Source organism: Phasianus colchicus, chromosome 1 (genome assembly GCF_987193195.1).
Source record: "Phasianus colchicus chromosome 1, bPhaCol1.hap1.1, whole genome shotgun sequence".
NCBI lineage: Eukaryota > Metazoa > Chordata > Aves > Galliformes > Phasianidae > Phasianus > Phasianus colchicus.
The window spans coordinates 79,024,123-79,048,706 of record NC_143436.1 but is presented as its reverse complement, the minus strand read 5'-3'; the positions used below and the strand labels follow the sequence as shown (position 1 = coordinate 79,048,706).

At 37.4% G+C, this 24,584-nt stretch overlaps 1 protein-coding gene across 1 annotated transcript in view; it reads left to right on the top strand.

Moving 5' to 3' along the window:
• The window catches only part of KPNA1 (karyopherin subunit alpha 1), a 52,254-nt gene that overhangs the window by 964 nt on the left and 26,706 nt on the right, over positions 1-24,584 (top strand). Inside the window, exons 2-6 of the mRNA XM_031610295.2 lie at positions 10,761-10,894; positions 13,339-13,446; positions 15,084-15,183; positions 15,754-15,848; positions 17,495-17,626. Coding sequence (XP_031466155.1) covers positions 10,766-10,894; positions 13,339-13,446; positions 15,084-15,183; positions 15,754-15,848; positions 17,495-17,626 — 564 coding nt within the window. The 5' untranslated portion in view covers positions 10,761-10,765. The remainder of the gene's footprint in view (positions 1-10,760; positions 10,895-13,338; positions 13,447-15,083; positions 15,184-15,753; positions 15,849-17,494; positions 17,627-24,584) is intronic.

Here is a 24,584-nt window from a genome sequence, read left to right as displayed (position 1 = left end):
TGTTTTATTGGAGCTTCTCTTTCTCTGGAGTTTTTGTTCTCTGGTGTATATTCTGCTCTAACTGCTTAATAGTAACAACTAACTTTAGAAGTTTGGGTATGTCTGTGGGCTATCCAGAGATGGGATTGCAATGTTATAGCTAGAAGCTAGGTATATGGATGCTATCTTGTTTATACTGAGAGATTGTAGCAATTAATAGTTAGTCTCAAACTAATCTTTGCTATGTCTGTCTTTGTTTTTATTATGTTGCTCTCCCTGCTACCTTAATGGATTGCACTGATATGAACTAGCTAGTTCAAAACAAGTTTACTTCATCTTGAACAACACGTGCACCTTTTAATTACGTGGAGACATGCCCATAGGCACAGACAAAATTAGGAGTAGCTTGAGTGTTGGCAACGTACCATGATGTGAAAGGTTTTCCTCAGAATAGGGACCCATGGTTTTTTGTTTTTTTTTTCCCCTTAAAGGTCCAGTGGTGCTTCAGCTCAAGAGAACGTGACTGTTGTTGGGGCTATAACTTTCCCCCCCTCTCCCAGGCTTCTAAACAGTTCCTTTGTCATGTCTGATCCCTAATTGCAATTCTGTACCAGGATGTCCTTTTTGCCATCAGTGTGCCATCCATTGTCTTTTTCTGACGTTGTGCCTTCTGTGTTGATGTGGTCAGACTTGGCCTGCCCAGGTGGTTCTGTGCAGTGAGCTCAAAGCTGCTTACTGGGGAATTCACAGTTTGGGAAGGGGGAGGTAGCAGTAGCCCATTTCAGCAGCACTTTCCTTAGGCATTTTTGAAACAAGTAGTAGTACAGGTTTCTGATGGTGTGACAGTTTCTGAAAGGCTCTTAGTTGTAAATGTTTATTTAACCAGATTGACAGTCTTATTACAAATTCAGTGTTTCAGCACAATGCTACAGTGCTTTTTCCCCCTCTTTTTTTGTCCAGCTGAGTAAGATGAACAGAATGGTATTTTTGTTTTTAGACTGCTTGTATCTGGCAGGCTTGCTTTGATAACTGTCTCTTCATGAAACGGTGGAATTCTTTTTGAAGTGTTTTATGAGTTCTGGTGGGGCAGAGGGGGGCTTAACTCATGTTCTTAAGAACATGATGGCGTGTTCTTAAGAACATGTTTAAGGAAACAGTGCCTTTAAAGGCAACTGTCAAGAAGATAGGTTGGAAGATATAACTCTGTGGCAAGAGGCATGAGGTTAATAGAGACAAAATAGCGCCCTCCAGAAAATGAAAATTAAGTTTATGTGAAAAAGCATGAAATGCAGCAGGTAAAATTAAAAGTAAGCAATGTAAACCGTGGTTATTGGTTCTAATTTAAGTTAGAAACGCAAGTGAAAATGAAACAGCAGTGACAAGTAGATAAATTTAATCAAATCCATTAAATATTTCTGGTGGTCAAAGATACTAGGGGGAGTCTGGTAGGCTAGGATCTAGTCAACAAAAGTAAAAGATATTGGAAGAAAATTACATGCTTGGTTAAGTGTTGTGGGATTTTAAAGTATATAAAACCTACACGGGGGATTCTGGAATGATGTAATAGGCAAACAAGCTGCCTGGGTTGCTTTGAAAGTAATGCCCCCCTATTTTTTTTCACAGAAACTACAACAGAGTAGTTGATAAAGTTGATAAAGCAAATTCTCAGGTACAAAATACTATTTTTCCATGTAGTCACCACCATTAGCTATGAATTTTTGCTAATGAGGAACAAGAGCCTGCGTGCCTCACTTGTTAAAATCTGCACCAGTGGAGGTGAACTGCTGTCACCACTGGTGAAATGCACCACCCACTGCCTCACATCCACTGTTTGGTCTTCATAAACATTCAGCAAGCACTGATGAACGTCAGTGAGTGGCTCTTTTTCCTCATGTAAGAGTACACTGACATACCTTTGCTTCGTGTGCACTTCCATGTCAGATACCACTTTGTCAGACTGCCCCTCTGCTGCCATCTGTTGCACAGCTACAACAAGTAAGGGAATATTGGTGGGAAGGTTCAAACCTTTACTGCCGTATCACCGACATCTGCTTCTAATGCTGAGAACCAACATAATAAAATAGGAAGCATTACTTTCGGAGAAGTCCTCATAGAAAGGCCAGATTACCTCTTTTTTCAGAGCGCATGATTGGAAGCTGAACTGATAAGAAAATTATTCAGCTTCATACTGACGGGTGAAGTAGAATAGAAGTCCTTGTTTAAATAATATGATAATGGGAAAGAAAAAGCCAGTGTAAATTTCAGAGCTAAGTGGTGCTGATATGAAAGTAAGGCATTTTCTTCTGCTCTTAAGTTAAAAAAAGAAAAGGCAAAAAAAAAACCAAAAAAAAACTTCTAAAACATCCATAGTCTGTTAAAACTTTTGGAGTCTGTTAAGCGAGTAATGGATTAAACTGCTCTATTTTGTTTCCAGGTAAAAATGTGGGGTTTTCTTGGTAGGAAATGCAAGCAGCAGGATTTGAGGCCCACAGAAATATCGGTGCTTTTGAATTATTTTGAAGAGGGAAGAGAAACTCTGTGAAAGCAGCAAAGATAAGCTTAAACAAAGCTCTTGGTGAAAGTCTCAGGCAAATAGAGAAGCTGTGGAATAGGAGGGCTGGAAGTCATGTTATGCAACCTCATGAATGTCTTGAACTCTATTAAGCATTGTGCACGTTTGATAATTCATTATGAGCAGAAAGAACAGAGCGTAAAGCAGATGATGAACAGTAAATTTCCCTTCCCCAGAAATTTCAGATTTAAAAAGGATGTTATGAGGAAGATGTGTGTATGAAAAAGTGATAGGAAGTAGTGTTGGATCAGTCAGAGCATTTCTGCTTCTGTTTATCCATTCTTGTAATGCAGGAGTAAATAGACTTCTGTGACATAGAAGCAATTTTCGATTGGGATAATGTTCATATGTTCTTGAAACATAATAAATGCTCAGTGTTGTGAAGAGAGAGAACCTAAAAACATTAGAACAGAAAGAATGGGATTGTATTCCTGGATGTTTATGAAGGCAAGCATGCTCTGAGATTTAAGAGTATGGTGTGAGACTTGAGGTTTAGCAGTCACCAATTTCCCTCTTTATCGCCTAGAATAATTATTTCTAATTGTTTTTATTTGGTAGTTTGGACAACCCACCAGTCTCAGCAGGAGGCTTTGTCTGTTTTCTGAGAATTTAACCAGTTTGACACACACAGATTTATTTTACTCTCTTTTCTGGTTTGGGTTTGAGCTTGAGATTGTGTGAGTTGCTGATTTTGGAATCCAATATCCTGTGGCTAAACATCCCAAATGTATTTATCTCGAAGAAGGCATTATAATCTTATTAAATCCAGTGCTGAGCTTACGCTTGACAGAAAATTCACCTGTTGCGTGAAAATGTCATTTTGGTTAACAAAGCCACCTTTTGGTTGCAGACAAACCACAAATTTTAAGAAATGTCAGCTAATGTGTCACTGTGATTAGATTATTCTGACTTTTTACAAATTACATGAGGCATGATTGCATCTAAAAAGATGCAGGACTTTGAAGCTTACATGTGATCGAGTGCTTAACTGTTGGTATTTTGTTCAAGTATCAAAAAGGAGAAGAGGCATTTCTGTGAACGTGCTGTTTGTTGAGTTTGTGAGTAGTTGTTAGGAGGGATGCTGGATGCCAAGGGCGTGAGGCAGAGCCTGTGTTGTCAAGCCCCAAAGTTCCTGGGAGTTTGGTTTGCTGTGGCTGATATATTAATGTTATACAACTCTTCCAGTTGCCAATGTCTGAATACATCTGGTCAATACGTTCTGCAGAACTTGGGCTGACTGTTACTTTGTGCTGTTGAAGTCCAATTACCTGGAAGAGTTTTGGGCACATTTCATGCCTTTCATTAATGCTGAGTCACTGCAACCAGTGCATTTGTTGAAGACATCAAGGAGACAAAAGAGAGGTTTCATTTCAGTATATCCAGTCATTCACAACTCTGCATAAAAGTTGCTTTAAACTATGAATTTAAATTAATCTAGTCTGTTTTTAGTTTGCTTTTAAAATATGTGGGATTTCCTATCCCCATGAAATGGAATGTTGAAAGGTCCACACTTGTTCTCTAGCAAAGAATGTTGAGGACACACTGGAAATATTGGGACAACTTTTTTTCTGACAGATTAGGACTGTCAAGTGATGCGGATGACTTGTTTTTTTCAGATGGCCCAATTTTTAGGTATAACTTTATGGAAAATACTCTGTGGGTCAGCTTGTTCTCTAAGTGCAGGGAGGATGTACTGTAATCTTAATCAAAATAAAAAGAAATCTCTGTTTTGCAAGAAGAACATTACATTTTAGTTTAGCTTTTGTTATTTCATGTAGAAGCGCATGTTAGCATGAAGTTTTTTTTAAGGGTAGTATAATCCCTATGTGTTTAAAAATTTAATTCCCCATCACTAGTTCCTTTGTTTTGCGGCTTGTGGGAACAGTTTGGTTTCAAGTTAATTGTGGACTATGGGGTTATAGAAATCAGTGTTCATTTAAACAGATTTGTTTGCACTGCAATGACTTTGTACGCAGTAGAGGAATTCTGTGTTTGTTATTCAGTTCAGAAAGGCTCAGTTAATGAATTGTGAACTTTTTTTTTAACTTCTCCTGACTTTGAGAATCGGTGTTTTTGCTGTTTTTCTCAAGCTTTCCAGAACTTTGAGAGCTATCTCTGCTGCCCATCAAGTCAAAATGGAACAAAAAAAGTCAGAAATATTGTAGTGGTAGTAAATGTATTGTGAAATATTAGATATATACTGTGTATATCTGTTTTATTGTTTTTTTATTTGCGCTTCTGTTACTTTAAAAAAGCAGGCAGTATGGAGCATTTTAATTATTTTGTAATTTGATGTCCTATATCACGAAATTGCGCATCTTCTCAGGGCTTGCATTGTTTGTCTTTAAAGTTCAAGGTTGCCCTCGTTTTGGGTAGGCAGCAGCTCAACTTGCTAAATGGCCAAAGATGTAAAACTCGTTGCATTTGCTGTAGATAAGGTCAATCAATACATAATCTACTGTCTTATGGGTTTATAAGCTAGGATAGAAGCAGTGGTGAACTAAGGCCTGGTCATGGAGATATTAATAGGTGCATAATAAAGCAGATCTGAAAGATATGGAGATGCACGGCAATTCCCTGAAGAAATCTCCATGCTACTTCAATTTTTTGACAACAGACTCCTAAGACTTGGAACCCCGTGTCAAGGCTGTCTGTTCCATCCATGGTTAACTATGAATGCTATGTTCTGTTAGGCTACAGGAGCTTCAAACCTTCTCTGAAGGTGTTTCCTCTGTTTCTTCTGTTGTTTCTCTGTGATATCTGCTGGAATGTGTGTCCCTGCTGTTCTTCAGGAGCTGAGGTCTGTCCATCCATACAGTCTGCAGCCTTCCTGTCTGCTGCTGCAGCTTTCCCAAACCACAGAAAATTCAATTCACATGAGCATCTCACTTCTGAGTTAGTGCTAGGTTTTGAAATGCCATCAGCAGAACTTGTTTTGCAGGTCTTTACAAATGCTGTAACTGTTCTCTTTATAGTACTTCAGACTTGTTTTGCAATTCCATTTTATAGCTGGAGAAAGTTAAGCTAAGGCTTTAGAATTTGATCTTGTAGTACTTGAATACTCTAAGCTTTTTATGGCTTAAATATTCTTTCATCCTCTATGTGTCCCAAGTTTTAAAGGAATCTGAAGATTTCATAAATTGGAGACACCCTTGTCTCTTGAGTAATATCTATGTTTTTGATGATGAGCATTCCCACAGGCCTCTAGGTTCCAGTATCCTTTGTCAAATAATTTTGCAAAAGAAGCAGATGGAACCTCAGCAGAATGTTTGTCTGGTTGAGTCAATTTTTCAGACAACAGGAGGTGTGGCAGTGAGATGTCAGTCTGCTGATTTTCTGTGTTTTCTTTTTTTCCTCAGATAAGACTGTAAACAACGCAGGGGCTTGATGAGCTGTTTTTTCATCTCTATTGCCTAGGAAAGAGTTGTTTTTAGGAAAATAGCATTAACCCTTTGCTGTTATTTGTATCAGCATCTACTGTATATTCATGGTTTCACTATGCAGTCTATGCCTGTCTATGCTACGAAGTGATCTGTCATTTACAAGAAATCTGGCATTTCTGGTTTTCTGTGTCCTGATCAGCAAGCAGAAATGCAGTACTTTTCCTTTCTCCTAAAAATATTTCCACAGAATTGAAGTCCTTCTATTAGGATCCTAAACCTGTTGCCTTGGAACTGGCAAAAATAAAAATTCTCCTTTCAAATTCAGTGCTTCATGGCTAAAAACGAGTATGTGGTCAAGATGTTGGACTTCTGAGGCAGTCTGTTGATGAGCACAACGAATAACTAAATGCTGCTTTCAGGGCTGTTTTTTTTAAATTGGATAGGCTTTTAGTCACAAAGAACTTCAGGGGATGATGCATCCTGTAAGCAGAGGTCAGTGAATTGGCAGAGTAGCTGTCCAGGCTGTGCTGTTGTGTTTGGAATGATAAGAAGCATGACTGTGGGGAAGCTAATTCTCAAGGGAATATAGAGTCCTGTGGCAGAGCCACTAAACAAACCAATATCTCCTTAGAAGTAAAGGTTCTGTAGCAGTTGCAGTTTTGCAGAGTAGTTAAAGCATCACTTACTTACCTTGAAATCTTACATCTTCTCTCAGTGATTGCCTTCTGTCCTGACACCGCCATTCCTAACACAGGCTGTCCTTTCAAGGGTGACAGTACCTCTTGCATCTTTTCTGTAAACTGGGTACGGCAGTCTGACAAGAAAAAGCAAAAGCAACAGAGCTCACAACCTATGCCTCCATTGAATACTTTCCTGCCGACAGCTGCCTTTGTTAGTTAAGAGAAGGGGAGTGGTGGTGTCTTTTAATCAAGGTTCTTCAGGATAATCTTTTTTTAAATAACATTTCTCTTCCCTAGGCTCTTCAAGTCTTCCTTCCCCATCATATTTGCATTGCAAGGTACAAATCTTGTAGGCTATATGGTTCTCAGATAACCTGTTTCATTCATCTCATTCTGAAGAAAAAAGTATCTCACATCTTTGCTATCAGTACATTTCATAAATTTAGTTTCAGGTATCTTTTTGGATTATGTATACATCTCTGCTGGTCTTGATTTGCAAGAGATGCTTCTGATGAGTGGAATGGCCAAGTGTTTGTCATATGGCATTCCTCCTAGCAAAGTTCTTAAGGCTAGTTGATGGTATATGTGATCCAGGAAGACAGAGAGCTCATTTTTGTCTCTACTTCAGATGATTGATATCTGATTTAAGAAGGCAGGGAGTTCATTTTTGTTCCTATATAGATGATTGCAAGCGACAAGGTTTGCAATAAGTGACTCTGCATTTTGCAGTACAAACTAAAATTCTTTGACTTGATCAGCAAGCAGAAATGCAGTACTTTTCCTTTCTCCTAAAAACCTATTCTTTGGTCACCTCCACTTTTGGTAGGGCCTTTGTCCTGATCAGCAAAAAAAATTGGGGAATGCTTCCTTAGTGAATGAAGACACTCAAAAATAGATGTTTTTCATTTTGTTAAAAATAGTTGTGTTTTTTTTTTTTTCAAGGCTGCCAAAACAAGCAAGTAAAAAGTGTAATATAGTGTTTGAGTAGTACTGCACAAAAGATCAAAGAGTACATAATGAAAACTCATTGGATCACCAAGGATTTTAAACTATAGACTATAGGAGTGTGCAGAAATGTGAAAAGTACTCTTCTGTTGTTAGGACAGAAAAGATCTGTAGAACATCTCCATGACAACCACACTGACTTTCATCACAGACAGCATTTATTTTGATAGTGCAGAGAAGGTCCGGGATTTACTGTTTGCTATGAAGTAATTTACAGTGGGTAAATGTGAAGTGGTTGTTGAAAGATTCTCAGTTAAGCTGCGGCAAAACTGTTGAAGACGAATGAGAAAGGTTTGAAGTTGTTTTGACTCGCTGGTTTTGTCTAGAATAAAGCCAACATCCTGAAAAATGGAAGACGTATGGAAAACTATTCTTGGATGTTTGTAGCAACTGACATATGATTCTTTTATTTTCAGTTTTTTTTTTTTTTGTTAAGAGAGAATAGGTGTAAGGATGCCTTCAGGAGATGTGGGCTAGGTGAAATCCTGAATGTGGTCAAAGAACCAGTGAAGGAATTACACCAGTTTAGATTTAGGACATCCTGAGGTAGTTGCAGAAGCTGCTTTTGGGTAGCATCTTTGGATTGATTAAGTTAGGCAGGCAGATATGTGGCAATGTGTTGGGATTTTGTTTATTTGCCACTGGTTAGAGACTACTGTGAAATAGTGATTGAATTCAGTTATTTCTCAACACTGAAAGAAACCAAATGTTTCTACTCTTAATAGAAGAAACTTTGTATTCCTAGTCACTTGGTGGGAATTTGTAGAAGAGTTTTACTCCAGAGTAAAGCACAGTATACTATTTAGAAAGGATTTTAAGTGCACTGATCAGTCAGCAAAGCGAGCTGTCCTGAAGGTAAGAAATAAGCGTAGCCAAAAGCTACAGCTAAAGCTTGGAAGGGTTGTAATAAATAGAAGACAATACTTAGGTTCTGGGCACCGATGACAAAAATGACAACAAGGAAGAAGAATATGCTGAGGAAACTTGACAGTGAAGATGGATTCTCCTTGATACTTAGAAACATTGGAGCATCATACAGAAGGACTACAAAATAGAAATAAGATGAAATTCAGTAGAAAGAATTGAATATGATAAATGTCAAGGATTTCTATGAACAGAGAACTTCTAAGGACTGAAAGTGAAGGTGTGAAAAGATTGCAGGAGGTATCGAAGCCCTGACATCCCCAGTAAAAGCAAATTTAATCTGGTGAGTTTGAGAAGATGTTTCAGATAGAAAAGCAGAATGATGAATAATGTCATGGGAGGCATGAGATCTTATCTGAGCTATTGTGTGTGTGCCTGTACTTGTTTGTGTTGAAGGGCAGATTGATTGGTGTGGCTACAAAACCTTTTTCAGTTAGATGTGTCCTTTTAGCTCATGGTTTTCCATCTGGTGTTTGAGTTCATTTTCTTGATTCTGAAGTATATAAAATATTTGTGTGAAAACAAAAAGCTTTGTGTACTCAGCCTGAGTATTTGTTAGCATTAGTTTTCTATAATTAAAACCCACGATTTCTCCGAATAGTATTTCTAGAGGTTGTAGTCATTTGAAAAGCCTCAGAACAGGAGGAAAATGTAATTGCCAAGCATATTGCAAGAAACATGAAAAGTTGAAGCTCAGACACACCTAAACAATCTGAAGAATATAGTCTCTAGGTTGCTAAGAATGATGTAGGGAACTCCTGGAATCCTGAGATGATATTTTTGCAGGATTTCTATTAAAAAGAAGCCATTCTAGGAAGAGCTTTTTCAGTAGAACTAGGCTGCTAGATTACTTATCTATATGTTCAGATTTTCATGTTGCATTCAGTACAGTCTGTGGCCAAGCCATCTTTAGTAGTTTAGTGTCCTGTAAAAGTTTTAACTAGCAGAATGCATTTAGCTTGAAGTGATGCTGGAATGTTTCATAAACATCAGTTTTATAAATGGTTGTCAGGCATCAGCAACTTCAAAAATAAGCTCTAATAAGAAATACATTTGGATATTGTGTAAAATCTCTTAACATTTTTCATGCTAACAGAAACGAGCTTACGCTTGACTCTTTGTATAAATGAAGTGCACAGCACATCACTTGTCATCTGGTAATTCTGTGCTTATGGAATTGGAAGTAGGTGGCATATTTAATGTAGCAAGTTAGGGTATCGGAAGGAGGCCTTTAAAAACCCCATTGAATAACTTTATGCATAGCATCGTTTCTTAAATCTTCTGTTACAGAGTTTCAGATAGCTATAACATATTACAGATTCTACATCTGTGGGAAGATGCATGGAAGTACTGCGACTTTCAGAATTCTGTTCTCAACGTTTTTTTGGGCTTAATTGGGAGACATGAGAGAAGTAGCAGCGAAGTGGGCGACTGTAGGTGAAGACCTGACCAGCGGCTCGTTTAGTTTATGGGTAGACTTCCTACTCAGTTTTGCAGCCGTTGGTCTACACTGGGTAACTCCAAATTGCATCACTGTATATGTGAAAATTGTCAGGGGTCCATATTAAAGTTGATCCACTAAGTTATGTATGAATGATGGTAATTAGAAATCTTAGGCTTAAAAAGGCTCTTAAGTTGGGGGTGGGGAAAAAGGGAAGAGCAAGACAAGAAGTGGATCTTTTGAGTGGTAAACCTTCAGTTAAAACGTGTCCATTTCCATTTCATTTTTCTTGTAGGTCTTGCCTGGATAGAAGGAACACAAGATGGATTTGAATTAACTTAAAATGTGGATTTGTAGTGCAAAAAAGCATCTAATTCCTAGGTGAATTAAACTAAAATGGAGCTAAGACCACTTCCGTTCTGAGTGAAGCGATTAATGAATCCCCTGAAGAGAGAAGTTCTAATAGATCTTAGTGTTGCTTTCTTCTTAGCCTAGGTTGTATCTTCTGGCTTAGAAATCTCAATTCTTTCTTAATAAAACATTTCACTTATTTTATTCTTTAGGTAGAGAGGTATGAATACAGGTTTAGTGGTCTGATGTGGAAAAATCAGCTTACTGAAGTTGTCTTACCCCTTCTGATTTACTGGATGTTAAATAACAAGTTATAGGGAGGCAGTAGTTGGAAGTGTGCAGAGGTTTGAGAGACAGAACATAAATTGATGTGTTGCTGAAGTGTAATTGTTCTGACTGAATCTCTTCTTAACTGCAACTTAAAGGAACCATGACGACCTCAGGAAAAGAGAATTTCCGACTGAAGAGCTACAAGAACAAATCTCTGAATCCTGACGAAATGCGTCGCAGGCGAGAGGAAGAGGGTCTTCAGCTGCGTAAGCAAAAGAGAGAGGAGCAGGTACTGTAGTACAGCTGTCATAAATGTAACAATTGTCTTGCACTGTCATTAGTTCTTTGCTTCTCTAAAGCCTCTTGGTTGTTGCCCTGCTAAATTCCCACAGTCAACCTGAAATCTGTAAGTTGCAGACTTTACTGCCTTTTCTTTGGGTAGTACAAGACTTAGTGAGTGCTCATCATTCACTCAAGTGTGAGATTGGCAGCTTGGTAGTAAAGGTGGTTGCTGTCTCTCCTTGCACTGAAGGCAACTGAGGAATTCTTTGTTTATTTTTTGCTAGCTCAGTTGTGGTTGCTCTTGTCTTTTAAGAATGATGAAGTGGGGGTGAAGAAAACATTGCAGTGTAGAAGTGTGTCCAACCAAATCCTTTTAAGTTGCAGTAATGATTTTACTGGGGGAAGAATAGACTGATCTAATTCTTCTCAGTGTTCTGTCTTTAATTTTCAGTTAATATATGAATCTACAAAAGTTTATGCCCCAGCAGAGCAGGCAAGGGTGGATTATTATATATTGCACACAGAATAGTTGAGGAGAATGTTTGGAAGCAAAGTTCCCCTAGCTGTTCGTGTCTAGCTAGTACTTAGTACTGTGTTCACATTGTGAAGTGGTAGATTATCTCCAGGTTTAACAGGGAAACAGCAGCAGAGATGAGGCATGGTGAAAGCAGTCTTCTGATAACAATGTGTAGCACTGAGCAGTCCTTTCTTTTACTCTTGTTTGTTAGAAGCTTTAAGAGGCTGGCTCCAACAAAGTTAGAATGAAGCTTAGTTTCATCCATGCTGAGTTAAATCAAAGCTAGTAACATGCTTGAGCTTGGTATGGCAGGTTAAGTCTTTAATCTGTTCTATTTAACATCCTTTTCACAGTGTCAACGCTAGATATTTTCAAGGAACAATTCTGAGAGTGAATTGGAGTTTTTGTTTTCCTCAGAAACAGCAGGCAGTACTTCCAGATGACAGATTGTACGAAATGTCATCAGTCTTATCTGTAAAGCTGATACTAAATTAGGAAAATGATGAGTCATTTTAGAAATCTGTCTTATCTGTGCCTCTGACCTCCCTTGCACCTGATTACCACAGGTTGGCTAAATAAAGTGTAGTAGTATTTCCTTAAGGCAAACTGTTATTCCTACCTACAGTGTAATGGAAGTGAAGCTGCAAACAGTCTTTTCTTTTGTTCCTTTATTGTTACAATTTCAGACCTAACGTGCAGGTACAAAAGTATAGAAGTACTGGCCTGCTGATCACGAGGATGTCAATGAGATGCTTGACCACCATTGAGAATGCCAGTGTTAGCACTGCATCTCCTGGTTAGAGCTGTTGATTTATGTGAAGAAGCCTGTTTTACTCTTTGACTTGCCAATTTCCATTTGTATTCATTTTTAAAATACATTCTTATTTCTTGTTTTATTGTCTTAGCGTTGCATTTTCAGCCTCTACAGAGAAGACTCATTTAACCGTTTACTAAAGTTTACTCATTTTTTTTAAAAAAGCCAAACCACCCTACAAAACCAGTGTCAAGTTCCTGAATTTTCACACAAATTATCAGCATATGAATTTTGGCATAGGATTGCATTTCAGCAGTGTGTGAAGAGCTTGGGTGAGCACTTTGGATGGTAGCCTAGAAGGAGCAGCACTCCACAGGGATGCCTGTCAGTGTACTGGGTTTGATGTAGACTAAATGGCTTTGCATGCTGTTTCCTTCCAGATTTCTCTGGAGAAAAGCATAACAGCAGGTTGATGTCGGGGCACTGTCTTGGCTGTCTTCTGTAGTGGTACAAATCTGACATGGTTCAGTGCTGGAGTCGTTAGGGAACTTGACAGGCCAAGCAACACACTCTAACCCTTCTCATCACTGCTGATGTTTCTTGCAGTGAGATAGCTAGCTCAAGGGAGAAACTGTAGCCTCTGTAGCTCTCCTAATAACATCTCAAACTGGTTACCTCCTTTACATGATAGCGTCCAAATTTTGTTCATCCCAGTGTTATTGCTTAAACCAGTCTTATGTGATTATCCCCCAAAGTCCTCTCTCTGCCACAGTAACTTAATTATTCCGGTCTCAGTAACTATCCCACAGGGATCTGTTATACACAGCAATTTGTCATGTCTTTTGAGCCCCTGCTCATCTTGGGGAAAGGAGGAAAGCAATTGTCTGGAAGCTAGAGGTAGCTGATAGATAGAGGGTGAGCAGTAAAGAAAAGGAGGGAGTATCAGTGAAGACATTTCAGAAATGTCAAATGAATATTCTAGCACACAGAACATGAATGTTCATTTCATCTGTTATTAAACTGTGCCTGTTTACTGTCCAGAGGAGTCACAGTGTCAGTATTCGAGCTTTTTTCAGGAGATACTAATTATCATTTTTATTGCAGCCTGATATGGCATGTGAGATATATATGTTGGCTCTTGTTTCTATAGTGTTTTTATTAAATGCTTTTTTCTCTTTAGTTATTTAAACGCCGAAATGTTGCAACAGCTGAAGAAGAAGCGGAGGAGGAAGTGATGTCTGATGGTGGCTTCCATGAGGCTCAAATGAACAACATGGAAATGACTTCTGTAAGTGTTAGTGTAGGAAGAAATATTATCGTTTATTGAAACTGAGCAGGCTTGTCATAGTGAGTTTAAGGGAACAGAATTGCAGAAGAGTGTGGAAAATGGCATTCAAAGAGCATTCAGACAACTCTCAAACACATGTTTAGTGAAGTGACCGGAAACAGATTATGGGAGAAAAATTTTATGGGAGTAAAGAGTAAAAAAAAAAAAAAAAAAAAAAAAAAAAAAAAAAAAAGAGACTGGCTGGAAGTCTGTTAATAAATTTTCAAGTAATAAAACTTTAACCAGGGTGTTGGAAACATAATTAAACCTGCCTAGCTATCTGAAAATATCCTTGAACTCCATTCCAAGCTGGAATTTCATCCCATGGGAAAGCTTTCTTCTGATGGAAATTAGGCTTTCTGTGTTCTCACCATTTCTTTATAATGCTCCTATATGTGGAAAGAAAAATGTTATGGGATTCTGGCTGTAGCAGAGAGAATAAATTAAAATACAATCTTCACAGAGACCTAAATTTGACCATTGATCTTCATGCTTGTTCTTGTGTTCAGAGTATATTTGGAAGGAAATCAGACTACTTTTAATTTCTATTGATGGCTAGGCAATGAAAATTACTCAAAAATGCCTATAAACAATGTAACAGATAATTAATGGAGAACAGTTTTATTCTTCAAGGTAGTCCTAAAATGTCAGATGAATCCTAAATACCTTTTAATTCTTTGTATAGAACTTTATATGAAATCAATGGATGGTGAAAAGTAAGGAAAGCCAATCTTATACAGGTTACTATTTTAAGTATTAATTTTAGTGTCTTAAGAGTTAGTACTGAAGAAGGATTTAAAAAGGTAGTGCATGTTTTGTTTCCCTTTTATTGGTTCCGGTGACAAAAATCTAGACTGTCTACGTTTTGTTACTGAGAGCACAAGTACAAACAGTGTAAATTTTTCAGCTCTATTGTTTGTTTTCCTGTTTATTGAGGATTTGGATCTGACTGCTGTAATGTTTTGGATCAAAAAGAGAGGAAAAAAATACAACATCACTTAGATGTCGTATGGATTTAGATTAGTCAAATCAAACAATGTTGGATTTTCCCTGTTATAAAAAAAAAAAGTTACTGATTAGTTTAGCCATACTAATGGAAACTGTCCATATCGTGGGAAAATGAATGCTATATTTGATTATGATAACAAGCATTAGGTTTGTCAGTGCTTAAAAAAACAAACACAGTTCCTGTACATTTTGTTATAAGAGTAACTCAAAGCGTAGATGTTGCAGGTATCTAAACAACACCATAATCAGTATTTTTGTGTAACTGTAATTGCTGTTCTAATTTAAGCTATCTTTTGTTAAAGCTGACAATTTTATAGTTATTTTATAGGATGGGAGATAGGAAAAAAAGGAGAAGAAATACCTGTGAGAGATTCTGAAGACAATTTTTTGTCATAGCTTAAAGAAATTCTGAACCTGTATATCTATGATGACTCATTTATTGTTCTTATTATCTGGTTTTTTGCTCTATAAGGGTAAAAAAATTGACACAGTTTTAGCAAGTATTATAAACTTTTCCTCACTAAGCCTCAATTTGCTTTTCCTCTTGCTCTCTATCACTCTTGTTTTGTCTCCCCCCACCTGAATACTAGAGTGCTGTTATCACCTCTGATATGATCGAGATGATTTTCTCCAATAGTCCAGAACAGCAGCTATCAGCTACTCAGAAATTCCGAAAGCTTCTTTCTAAAGGTAAGGGCTGAATTTCCTTGCAGAAAAATCTTGGATGGTCCTTGGCATATATTTTGTCTTTGACAGCAGTGTAAATCAAGTTCCATGTGGAAATCTCTGGTACAAGCATAATTGTCTTGCAGCATGTCAACTAGGTGTATCTGTTATAACTTCTGTTTGTGAAACCTCTACAACTTTTAGTGATGCAGATGCAATTTCTGATATGCAATGTACATTTAAGCATTTTAGTCAGTGTCTCTGTGGCTCACAAATTATTCTTTCTGGAAGTTGAGCTGTGTGCATATGTGCAGCGAGGTGACTTTTTAGATCTGCTGCTGTCAAGTTTTTATGCTTAGGTTAATGAGTGCATTACTGTTAAATCATGTTACAGCAATACTTCAAAATTTAAAATTGAGTCTTCCTTTGATGAATTCATTACCTTTTAGTAGAAAAGATAGATAAAGCAGTGTAACAGAAAATAAGACTCTCAGAAAAATCAGCGTGTCATTGGGTATTACTTTGCAGTGATTTTAGGAAATTCCCCCAACAAATAAATGAATGCATCTTAACTTTCCATTTTGTTTTAAATAGAACCAAATCCTCCAATAGACGAAGTCATAAGCACACCAGGTGTGGTGGCAAGATTTGTGGAGTTCCTCAAACGGAAAGAGAACTGTACATTACAGGTATACAAATATATCTAGCTTTCTGTATTATGAAGCTTTTGGTGATGCAAATAAGGCAGAAAATGTTGTCACTTTTTTTTAGTGAGCTGTGCTTTTCTTTTTCTTAATAAGGATAACACATCTATTTTACCTATTTTATTATGAGGGCTTCTTAATAATGAAGAATTGCTGGGCCTTTGATATGGTTAGGAGAGAATGAGAGAAATCTGAGTTTTGTTGGGTGGTGTTTAACATGGAATGTTTACCTGGACTTCTGTGTGTAACAAAAACAGTTTGAAAGGTGGCCTTAAAGGATGAAAAGCTATTAAACTAAACTGTACTGTTTGTCAACTGTTTGTACTAACTGAAGACTGTTTTCAGCGTTCAGAATTATGACATAAAGTTTTGATTAAATTCTAAGAAGTTTAGAATAGGAGTTGAACATAAAAAACAAAACAGAGAAACCCTGAAACTTGCTTTTGTTGGAAAAACTAAATCGTATCTGCTACAATTTTAATTAATGTGTTTTGGACTTAGTCCTTAGAACTGTACCTTATTTCTAGCTATCCTTTGCCTGGCGATCGTTCTTCTGGGCTAGTATAAAATGGAAGGAAGTTGATCTCATAGTGAAAGAAAATGTTAATAATTAATGGCTAAATGTGATATATATTGATTAATGTTCCTTCAAAATATGTAATGCAATAATTTGTTAATGCCTTGTGAAATCCAAAATTTGGTGCATGGAAATATGGAAAAAGGACTTTTTCCTTGTTTTAAAAGACAGAATTTATTGAAATTACTTTCCAAATTGAGGCCAGTAGAATTCCAAACATCTGCTAGCTGCTTTTGAGAAGTATACGCAGAGTGACTAAGAGCATGTATTAGACTGCAGGTGTAAGTTTTTGTTCTGTCCAGTTTAATGTTCTTTTATTCTGTCCTTGTTGCCAATAATGTGGCAAAAGCAAAAATTTTGGACATTCCATTCTAGATATACCTGGCTTCAGGCTAGTTGTAGAAGGAAGGCACTTTCAACTCATTCAGGAAGTGCTGAAGCATTTTTTTGCCCAGATATTACTTGTGTGATAGATTGAATGTAGAAACCATTCTGTGTTGGTGAACATGAAACAGTATTTGTCTTTTTCCTGTAGGTTTCTACTGTATTGTTAGTGGAATGAATTAGAAAAAGAATTTCTAATCAGTGGTAGGACGGCCATATTTGTCTGGAATTCCCCTGTACACTTTTTTAAACCTGAAAATCACTTAAGAAAAAAAAGCTGCACTCTTCCCCATGATCATATAAACCACGCAAGAGTAACTAAATTTTTCTTACGTGATGATGAGAAAAATCTTCAAGAATATACGAAAGAAATACTAAGATGGGCCTTTTTTTCTTTAACAGAGAAGCGATAGTCACTGTGTGACAAAAACAAATAGGATTTGAGAAGCCACAGCAAATCTGATCTTGTTGCTGTATGGAATTTTTGCAAATTTTGAGTTCATGTCATCATAATAATTTTTAACTCTGATTCTTACTTTTCAGCTTCTGTTTTAATTAGCAGTCATGCTTTATCTTCACCAGTTCTTTCTGTTTTTACTACACATGGTCATTGTTCTTGATCTGACATAGGAGGCTCCCGGTAAACTTTCTTCTGTATTTTGTTTTCCAGTTTGAAGCTGCCTGGGTGCTGACAAATATTGCCTCGGGGAATTCCCTTCAGACTCGAATAGTGATCCAAGCAGGAGCTGTTCCCATCTTCATAGAGCTGCTTAGTTCAGAGTTTGAAGATGTACAGGAACAGGTAAAGATTAAGAATGGTGATTTTGTTTTTTTTAACATAAAAGTACAAGGCTGTTCTATAAGAAAGTCTTGTGCCTTTAGAGGAAGTGTAGTGTCTGGCAGTTCAGCATAAGTTTTTTTTTTTTTCCCTAGTATGTGTTAGGGTGCAAATACTGTTTTTCAGTTGTTCTGGAAATAATACGTTTAACCACAGCCAAGGTGGTAGTGTGTTTTGATCTCTAGTGAATTAATACTTCTCTGCTTGCTGAGGAATTCAAGAAACCTTGTTTAAACAAATAGTTTAGAGGTGGAAAGTTCACATTTATTTTCTTCTGAAGATAAAGCATGCGTGGAAATTATAGGTTATTCTCTAAAAATGAAGGAAAAGTAAGCAAAAGTGCAATCAAGCATGCTATTAGGTCTGTTGGATGTTGAATTAAAAAGATAGTGAAGTAATGTTGCTTACTAAGCTGGTTTTTATTAATGGTGAAATAGAAGAATAAATGCAATCTTTGTCCATAAATTCTACTTGAATGCCTTTCTTACAGAGCAAATTAATATTCTTTAAGGCCCAGAGAGATCAGTGTAAAGTGCAGACGAAATATTAGGTTCATACAGACTCAGTAATTCCTGCTCAAGGGCAGTAACTTGTGTTTGAACAAGGTTGTATTTTTAAAAAAGATGTCTAGTCTTGATTTGAAGACTGAGGATGGTGAAATATCAATCATGCTAATGAACACATTTTCAGTAACGCGTAATCCTAACTTGAATGTGTGTACCTCTACAAATTTGATTAGCTTTGGGCCCAGGTGTTAGCTTTTGTTTCACTGTCTACTCAGTAAGCTCTCTGTTTTTTTCTAATAGTTAATTACAGATGATAGCTTAATCTTTTCTTGAGCAAACGAAATTAAACTCTGAATTCTTACTATGGATATTTCTTTAGCGTTTTAAATTTTCTTGGTGATCCTTTTCTGAACACTTCTTTGTTTCAATAACTTTTTGTGATGGTGAAATAACAAGCTCTGGATATTCCAAGTAGTACTGTTCCAGCAATGCTGTTTGCAGAGGTAGTACCCAGTACTCACTTCTACTTGATTCTTCCCTGCGTGAATATTCAAGATGTCTTTGAGGACTCTTCCACAGAAGCTTGCTGTGAGCTCAAGTTAAGCTGATTATCCAATATGATTCGTTGTTCTTTTCAGAGTCACTGACTTCCAGGGCTCAGTTCTCCATCCTGTAAGTGTGCCCTCTATTCTCTCTCCTAGATGTCTGACCTTGCATTTGGCTGTATTGAGATGCATGATTGGAGGAGTCCAACTCATAAGCATTGAATCGCTTTATGTAACTTACCTTTCTATCTTATAGCTGGCACAGATTGAGCCACTCGTACTTAAGACTGCGTAACGTTTTCCACAAGAAAGACACATTTCTTCAAGTTGCTTGTAGCTCTCCACTCTGCAACTTTCCATTTTCAGTGGCCTCTCTCATGCTGAATAATTTTGGCAAAGGCTTTTTAAGAGAGTTTGGGTGCCTCAGAAAATTGTATTCAAGCATATAAGTATTTTTGTACTTTTTTTTTTAATTTGAGGAAATGAGTCTATTTTTGAAGAAATTAGAGATGTGATATTGATCTTGCCAAAATAGCAGAGAGATGCCATGTTCTGCCCATGTAAAAATCTATCCAGACTCAGCTATATGATGTCCAAACTGCTTTTTAGCGTTTGTTTTTTTGGAGGAGGTTGAAACTGGTGGCATTATCTTCCGAATTCATCTACCACTTCTGAGGTGCTATTCCTGAAGAATAATTGGTACACTGAAAGTAATAAGGGATACTGCATTATTTTATGGCCCATGATCTCCCATGTAAGAGTGAACTTTTTAATTAGGTTGTTAGGTCATTCTTGGTAATGTTCAGAGAAGCGTGCAGGAAGAACCAGCCTGCTTTAGAATGAGTTGTGCTGCTTTCAGCACTTGTGTGTGAATTAACAGAGGAACTAAGGGATCACAGATAAGTAGTTTATCTGTATTCTACCTGCTTTGCCTCCAATAAACTGCGGACAGGTTATATTCATACTGGAGTCATGTAGAGTTGATTGTAGCCACTGGAAAATGTGTTTAGGTATAGTGCAGTTATTGAATCCATGATTTGTCTGTTATTAGCAAGTCTGTAACTACCAGTAGCAAATTGTTTTGTGGTAAGCTATGCTAAAGTAGGAAAGTATACCACTGTGATGTTACCTATGCCTTAACCTAATGTGCTGCAGGTGTAGAAGTTGCAGCATTCTGACTGCTCACTTTGAGATTAATGCAGGCCAGCTTGAATTTTTTTTGACAGCTTTTAAAAAGAAAAATGAATGCTTCATTGTATTATCTAATAAAAATAAAAGGCATTAGGCGCGTAAGTGTTAGCTCTTGTACTTCTATATTACAGGGTAGCTTTAAGTACACAGTTACAGAGTTTATCCAAATGACTCTCATCTTGTTCAGCATATATTTCCCTAGTTAGAAATCAGTGGGTAGTAAAGGAGGCTTTTAATTATCACACTAGGGCACTGTTTGTTGAAGTTGGTACATATTGTAGTGAATGGAAGAAAAGCAGAGATTCATATTAAGATTGTAGTAGGCTTGAGGTAAATGCATCTAATCTTAGTGTTTAATGCTGAAAAATCGATCAGTTTTTGGTAAGTGGGATACTTGTTATTCTTTTTTTTTTTTAATTCTCAATGTGAGTTATTGCATTTTGTTTTGTTGTTGTGGGCAATGTTCTTGAACATATTTGATTCTGAGTATCTCAGGGTGAAATTCAGCTATTGCTGGATATTTGACCATTTTAGCTATAAGTTTTCTCCTCTGTAATAGTTCTCGGATTTGTATCTTTTCACAGTAGTACTGTGAAGATTATTATTTTGCAAGCAACTCTTGCTGCATTTGCAACAAATTATAACTTCACAAGAAAATACAGGAAGTCATGTTTAGGGCACAAAGGCCAGAATCTAGCCATACTAACATAACATAGAGTATAAAAGAGAAAAAGTAACATTGAAGGTTGTGTTATGCAGATCATTCTTTGTGCTAAGTGGTTTAGTATTAATTCTGTGGAAGGAAATGTAAGTAGTAATATAATTTTGAGTATGTATCATAGTATAAATTGAAAATCATTCATATTTTTTATTTCAATTTGACATACTAGCTAATCATTATACAGTTTTTGTCTTGAACTTTTTATTTAAATCTTCCCATATTAGTGACGCAGGAACGCATATGAGTTTGTTATGATTCTTCCAGCAGTTCTTTCTTTGAAGCCCGTTTTAGATTAATGTATTGGACTGTTTTTTGCATATGCAAGTTTTTGGTGTGATACTAAATGGTTGATTTTATAGGAGTCTGAGAATCTTTGTTAAACAATGTGTATTTTAATGAAATTCTATCTTGTCTTTTCCCAAGATGTTTCTCATTAAGCTATGTCGGCTGAAATTTAATTATCCTATCCCTTAACGCTGTTATTTCATTTTCACACAATCACAGAATCGTAGGGGTTGAGAGGGACCTCTAGAGATCATCAAATGCAAGCCCCCTGCCAAAGCAGGCTCCTTACAGCAGGCTGCACATGCAGGCATCCATGCAGGTCTTGAATTTCATCTCCAGAAAAGGAGAATCCACAACCTCTCTGGGCAACCTGTTCCAGTGCTCCGTCATCCTCATTGTGAAGAAGTTCTTATGTGCATTTGTGCAGAAATTCCTGTGCTTCAGTTTGTGGCCCTTTCTACTTGTTTTATCACCACATACTGCTGCAAAGTGTCTGGCCCTTATCCGTTTGCCTCCTGTGCCTTAGATATTTATAGATGTTGATCAGATCCCCTCTCAGTCATCTTTTCTCAGGGCTGAACAAACCCAGGTAGCTCAGCCTTTCCTCACAGGGGAGATGCTCCAGGCCCTTTATCATCTTTGTGACCCTCTGTTGGACTGTTTCCAGGAGATCTCTGTCTTTTTTGTACTGGGGAGCCCAGAACTGGATACAGTACTCCAGGTGAGGCCTGACCAGTGCAGAATAGAAAGGGAGCATCACCTTCCTTGACTGCTGGTCATGCTTTTTTTAATACACCCCAGGATGCCGTTGGCTTTCTTGGCCATCAGGGCACACTGCTGGCTCATTGCCAACCTGTTATTTGCCAGGACACCCAGGTCCCTCTCTGCAGAGCTCCTCTCCAGTGGGTCATCCCCCAGCCTGTACTGGTACGTGTGGTTCCTCCCCAGATGCAAGACTGTGCTTAAATCTCATCTGCTTTCTCTCTGTCCAATGCTCCAGGCTGTCCAGGTCTCGCTGAATGGCAGCACAATCTTCTGTTGTATCAGCCATTCCTACCAGCTTTTGCTTTATGTATCAGCCTTTCTCAGGTATTTCCTGTAATTAGTGATCTGAAACCATTTCATGTCTTTTTTTCCCACCGAAGAAACTGAAATTGTGACAGAGGCTACATCTCCATAATTTATAAAAAAAATTATTGATTACATCTCTGTCCCTCCCTGCTTTTCTCAACTTCTGTTATACAGTTGTTTAAATTTAGTTAATGGCATATGTCCTAGCCTTCTTTTGCTCCTCCCATTTTTTCTTCTGAAACACATCTTGAAAATCAGAAAGGCCAGCCTGAAATTATTTATATTGAGAGATTTCATCAAGGCCTTGTAGAAATGCTTAACGTTGATTTAGCTTCAGCAATGTCTTAGCTGCAGTTCTATCCTGTGCAGAATTTAAAACCTGGATGTTATCTTGGATTTTCTGGATATGCATAGAATTTCCATCAAAAACTGCGCAAATTTCTATGTTCCATGTTTAAAACTCTTGGGATCATCTCACAGTTACAGATGTGTCATTCTGCTCTGTATCTGAAGGGTAGCCGGTGGCAGGAACATCCATTTGTTGCCCTGTTCTCCTTTGCAGATTTGTGTTTGTGTTTCCAGCTAAAGCAACAATTTGTTTTTCCCTCAGTGTTTTTTCATTTCTACCTGTATTGCTGTTAAACCAGCGTTTATTAACAGAAGTGACCTATGAATCTGGTATCTACTGTCTGTTATCTGGCTTATACGTCAGCACCCCCTGCTAGCTTAGCTCCTTACATTCAAAATGAGGGGAAGAAAAACCAGCAATCCAATTGAGGCATGAGTATGAAATACTTTTTCTGTCTGGTTGGAAGAGATGCTAGTAATAAAGTTAGAACAACCTGCTGCTGAAAGGAAGGTTGCTTCTGTGTTGGGATGTAATAGAAATCATCTCTAGGAATTCCTCCCTCAGGTATCTTTGTGTCTGCTAGTCCGATTGTGTTTGTATGCAAAGCTAATTTTTGCTTTAGATGTGTTTCCCAAGTCCAAAAGTGGAAAAAGTGTTGATTCTTAATTCAGAATGTTTCTGTTCCACGGAGAGGTACAAACTTAATGCACTATTGGTAGTTGGCTTATGTCTTGATTTAAATATTCAAACACTTAAATGCATGGCTGAGAGCTATCAAAGTCCAGAGAAAAGTGGAAGAGTTATCAGAAAGCATATGTATTATTCACAGAATGCATCATGTAGATCAACATTACTCTATAAAGCTAGCATTGTGCTGTTACTGACTATTAATGCTGTCCAGCATTGCATGTGAAACTTCTAGAGTTTAATAACAGGTGAAATAAACTGGAGACTTGCAAAACCCATGTTTGATCGTTAGCAGTACATGGAAATTTATGCAGCTCTATAAAAATATACCCCTGTCAGTTGACAAGGCAGCATTTGTATTTTCAGTTTATTTATTTATGTATTTTATCAAGTACACAACTTGATATTGGTTAAAAATCTACAGACATGAAAGGTATAGATTCTTTTCATCTCTGAGTTTTGGTGCAAATAAAGTATTGAAATTAATTTTATTTTTTTGAGCTTGATATTTTAAATAGTAAACTCTTGAGATTACTGGAATTAAATATCCTTTAACCTTGGCAGCTCTCTAAAAAAGATGATTAAAAAAATAAACATTTGTTTCACGAGGCTTGTGAAAGGCTTGGAGGAGAATATGTCCTGTGAGGAGTGACTGAAGGAACTGGGGCTGTTTAGTCTGGGGTAGAGGAGGCTGAGGGAAGATGTTATTGCTCTCTTACAATATCTGAAAGGTGATTGCAGTGAGTGGGACTGGTTTCTTCTCACTTGTGACAGGATGAGGGGAAATGACCTCAAGTTGTGCCAGGATAAGTTTAGGTTGGATATTAGGAAACGCTTCTTTCCAGAAAGGGTTGTTGAGTGCTGGAATAGGCTCCCCAGGGAGCTGGTTGAGTCACCATCCTTGGATGTGTTTAAAAACCATTTGGATGTGGTGCTCAGGTATGTGATTTAGGGGTGAGTCGTTAGAGTTAGGATAGTATGGTTAGGTTGTGGTTGGACTTGATGATCTTTAAGGTCTTTTCCAACCTGAGCAATTCTATAATTTGGGATGTATAAAATGAAACCGTAATATAATGGCAAGCAAGATATTTGCATCTTGATGAGTGCATGAAAGTCATCACTGAAAATTACTGAATGTAATAATATTATAGACAGAAAAGCTGAAGTCACTTGTCACTGTTCTCATGTCTTTGTGGAAATGACAAGGAAGCTTTGTGCTTATAGCTGTGTCTGCTGAGAGAAGTTCGAATGAGCTTGACTTATGTTTCTTATTTATCAGAAGACTTGAAACGATTCCTCGAAAAATATTTGAACGTAACTCTGCATACTTTGGCTAAAGATATTTCAGTTTCTTTTCATCTTTTGTACGATCCAGAGCTACCAGTCATTAATGTTAGAATTTCTTCCAACATTGTTACCAGCTCCTGTGATATCAGGCTATTGAGACTTCTCTGCCCTTCAAAATCAAGAGTAGGAAAATGCAAAGATGTTTTATGACTTCTCTGGCTTGACTTTCTAAGAGTTTTGCAGTTACAAAACCAGTCTGTCATTCAAGGTCAGAATAGAC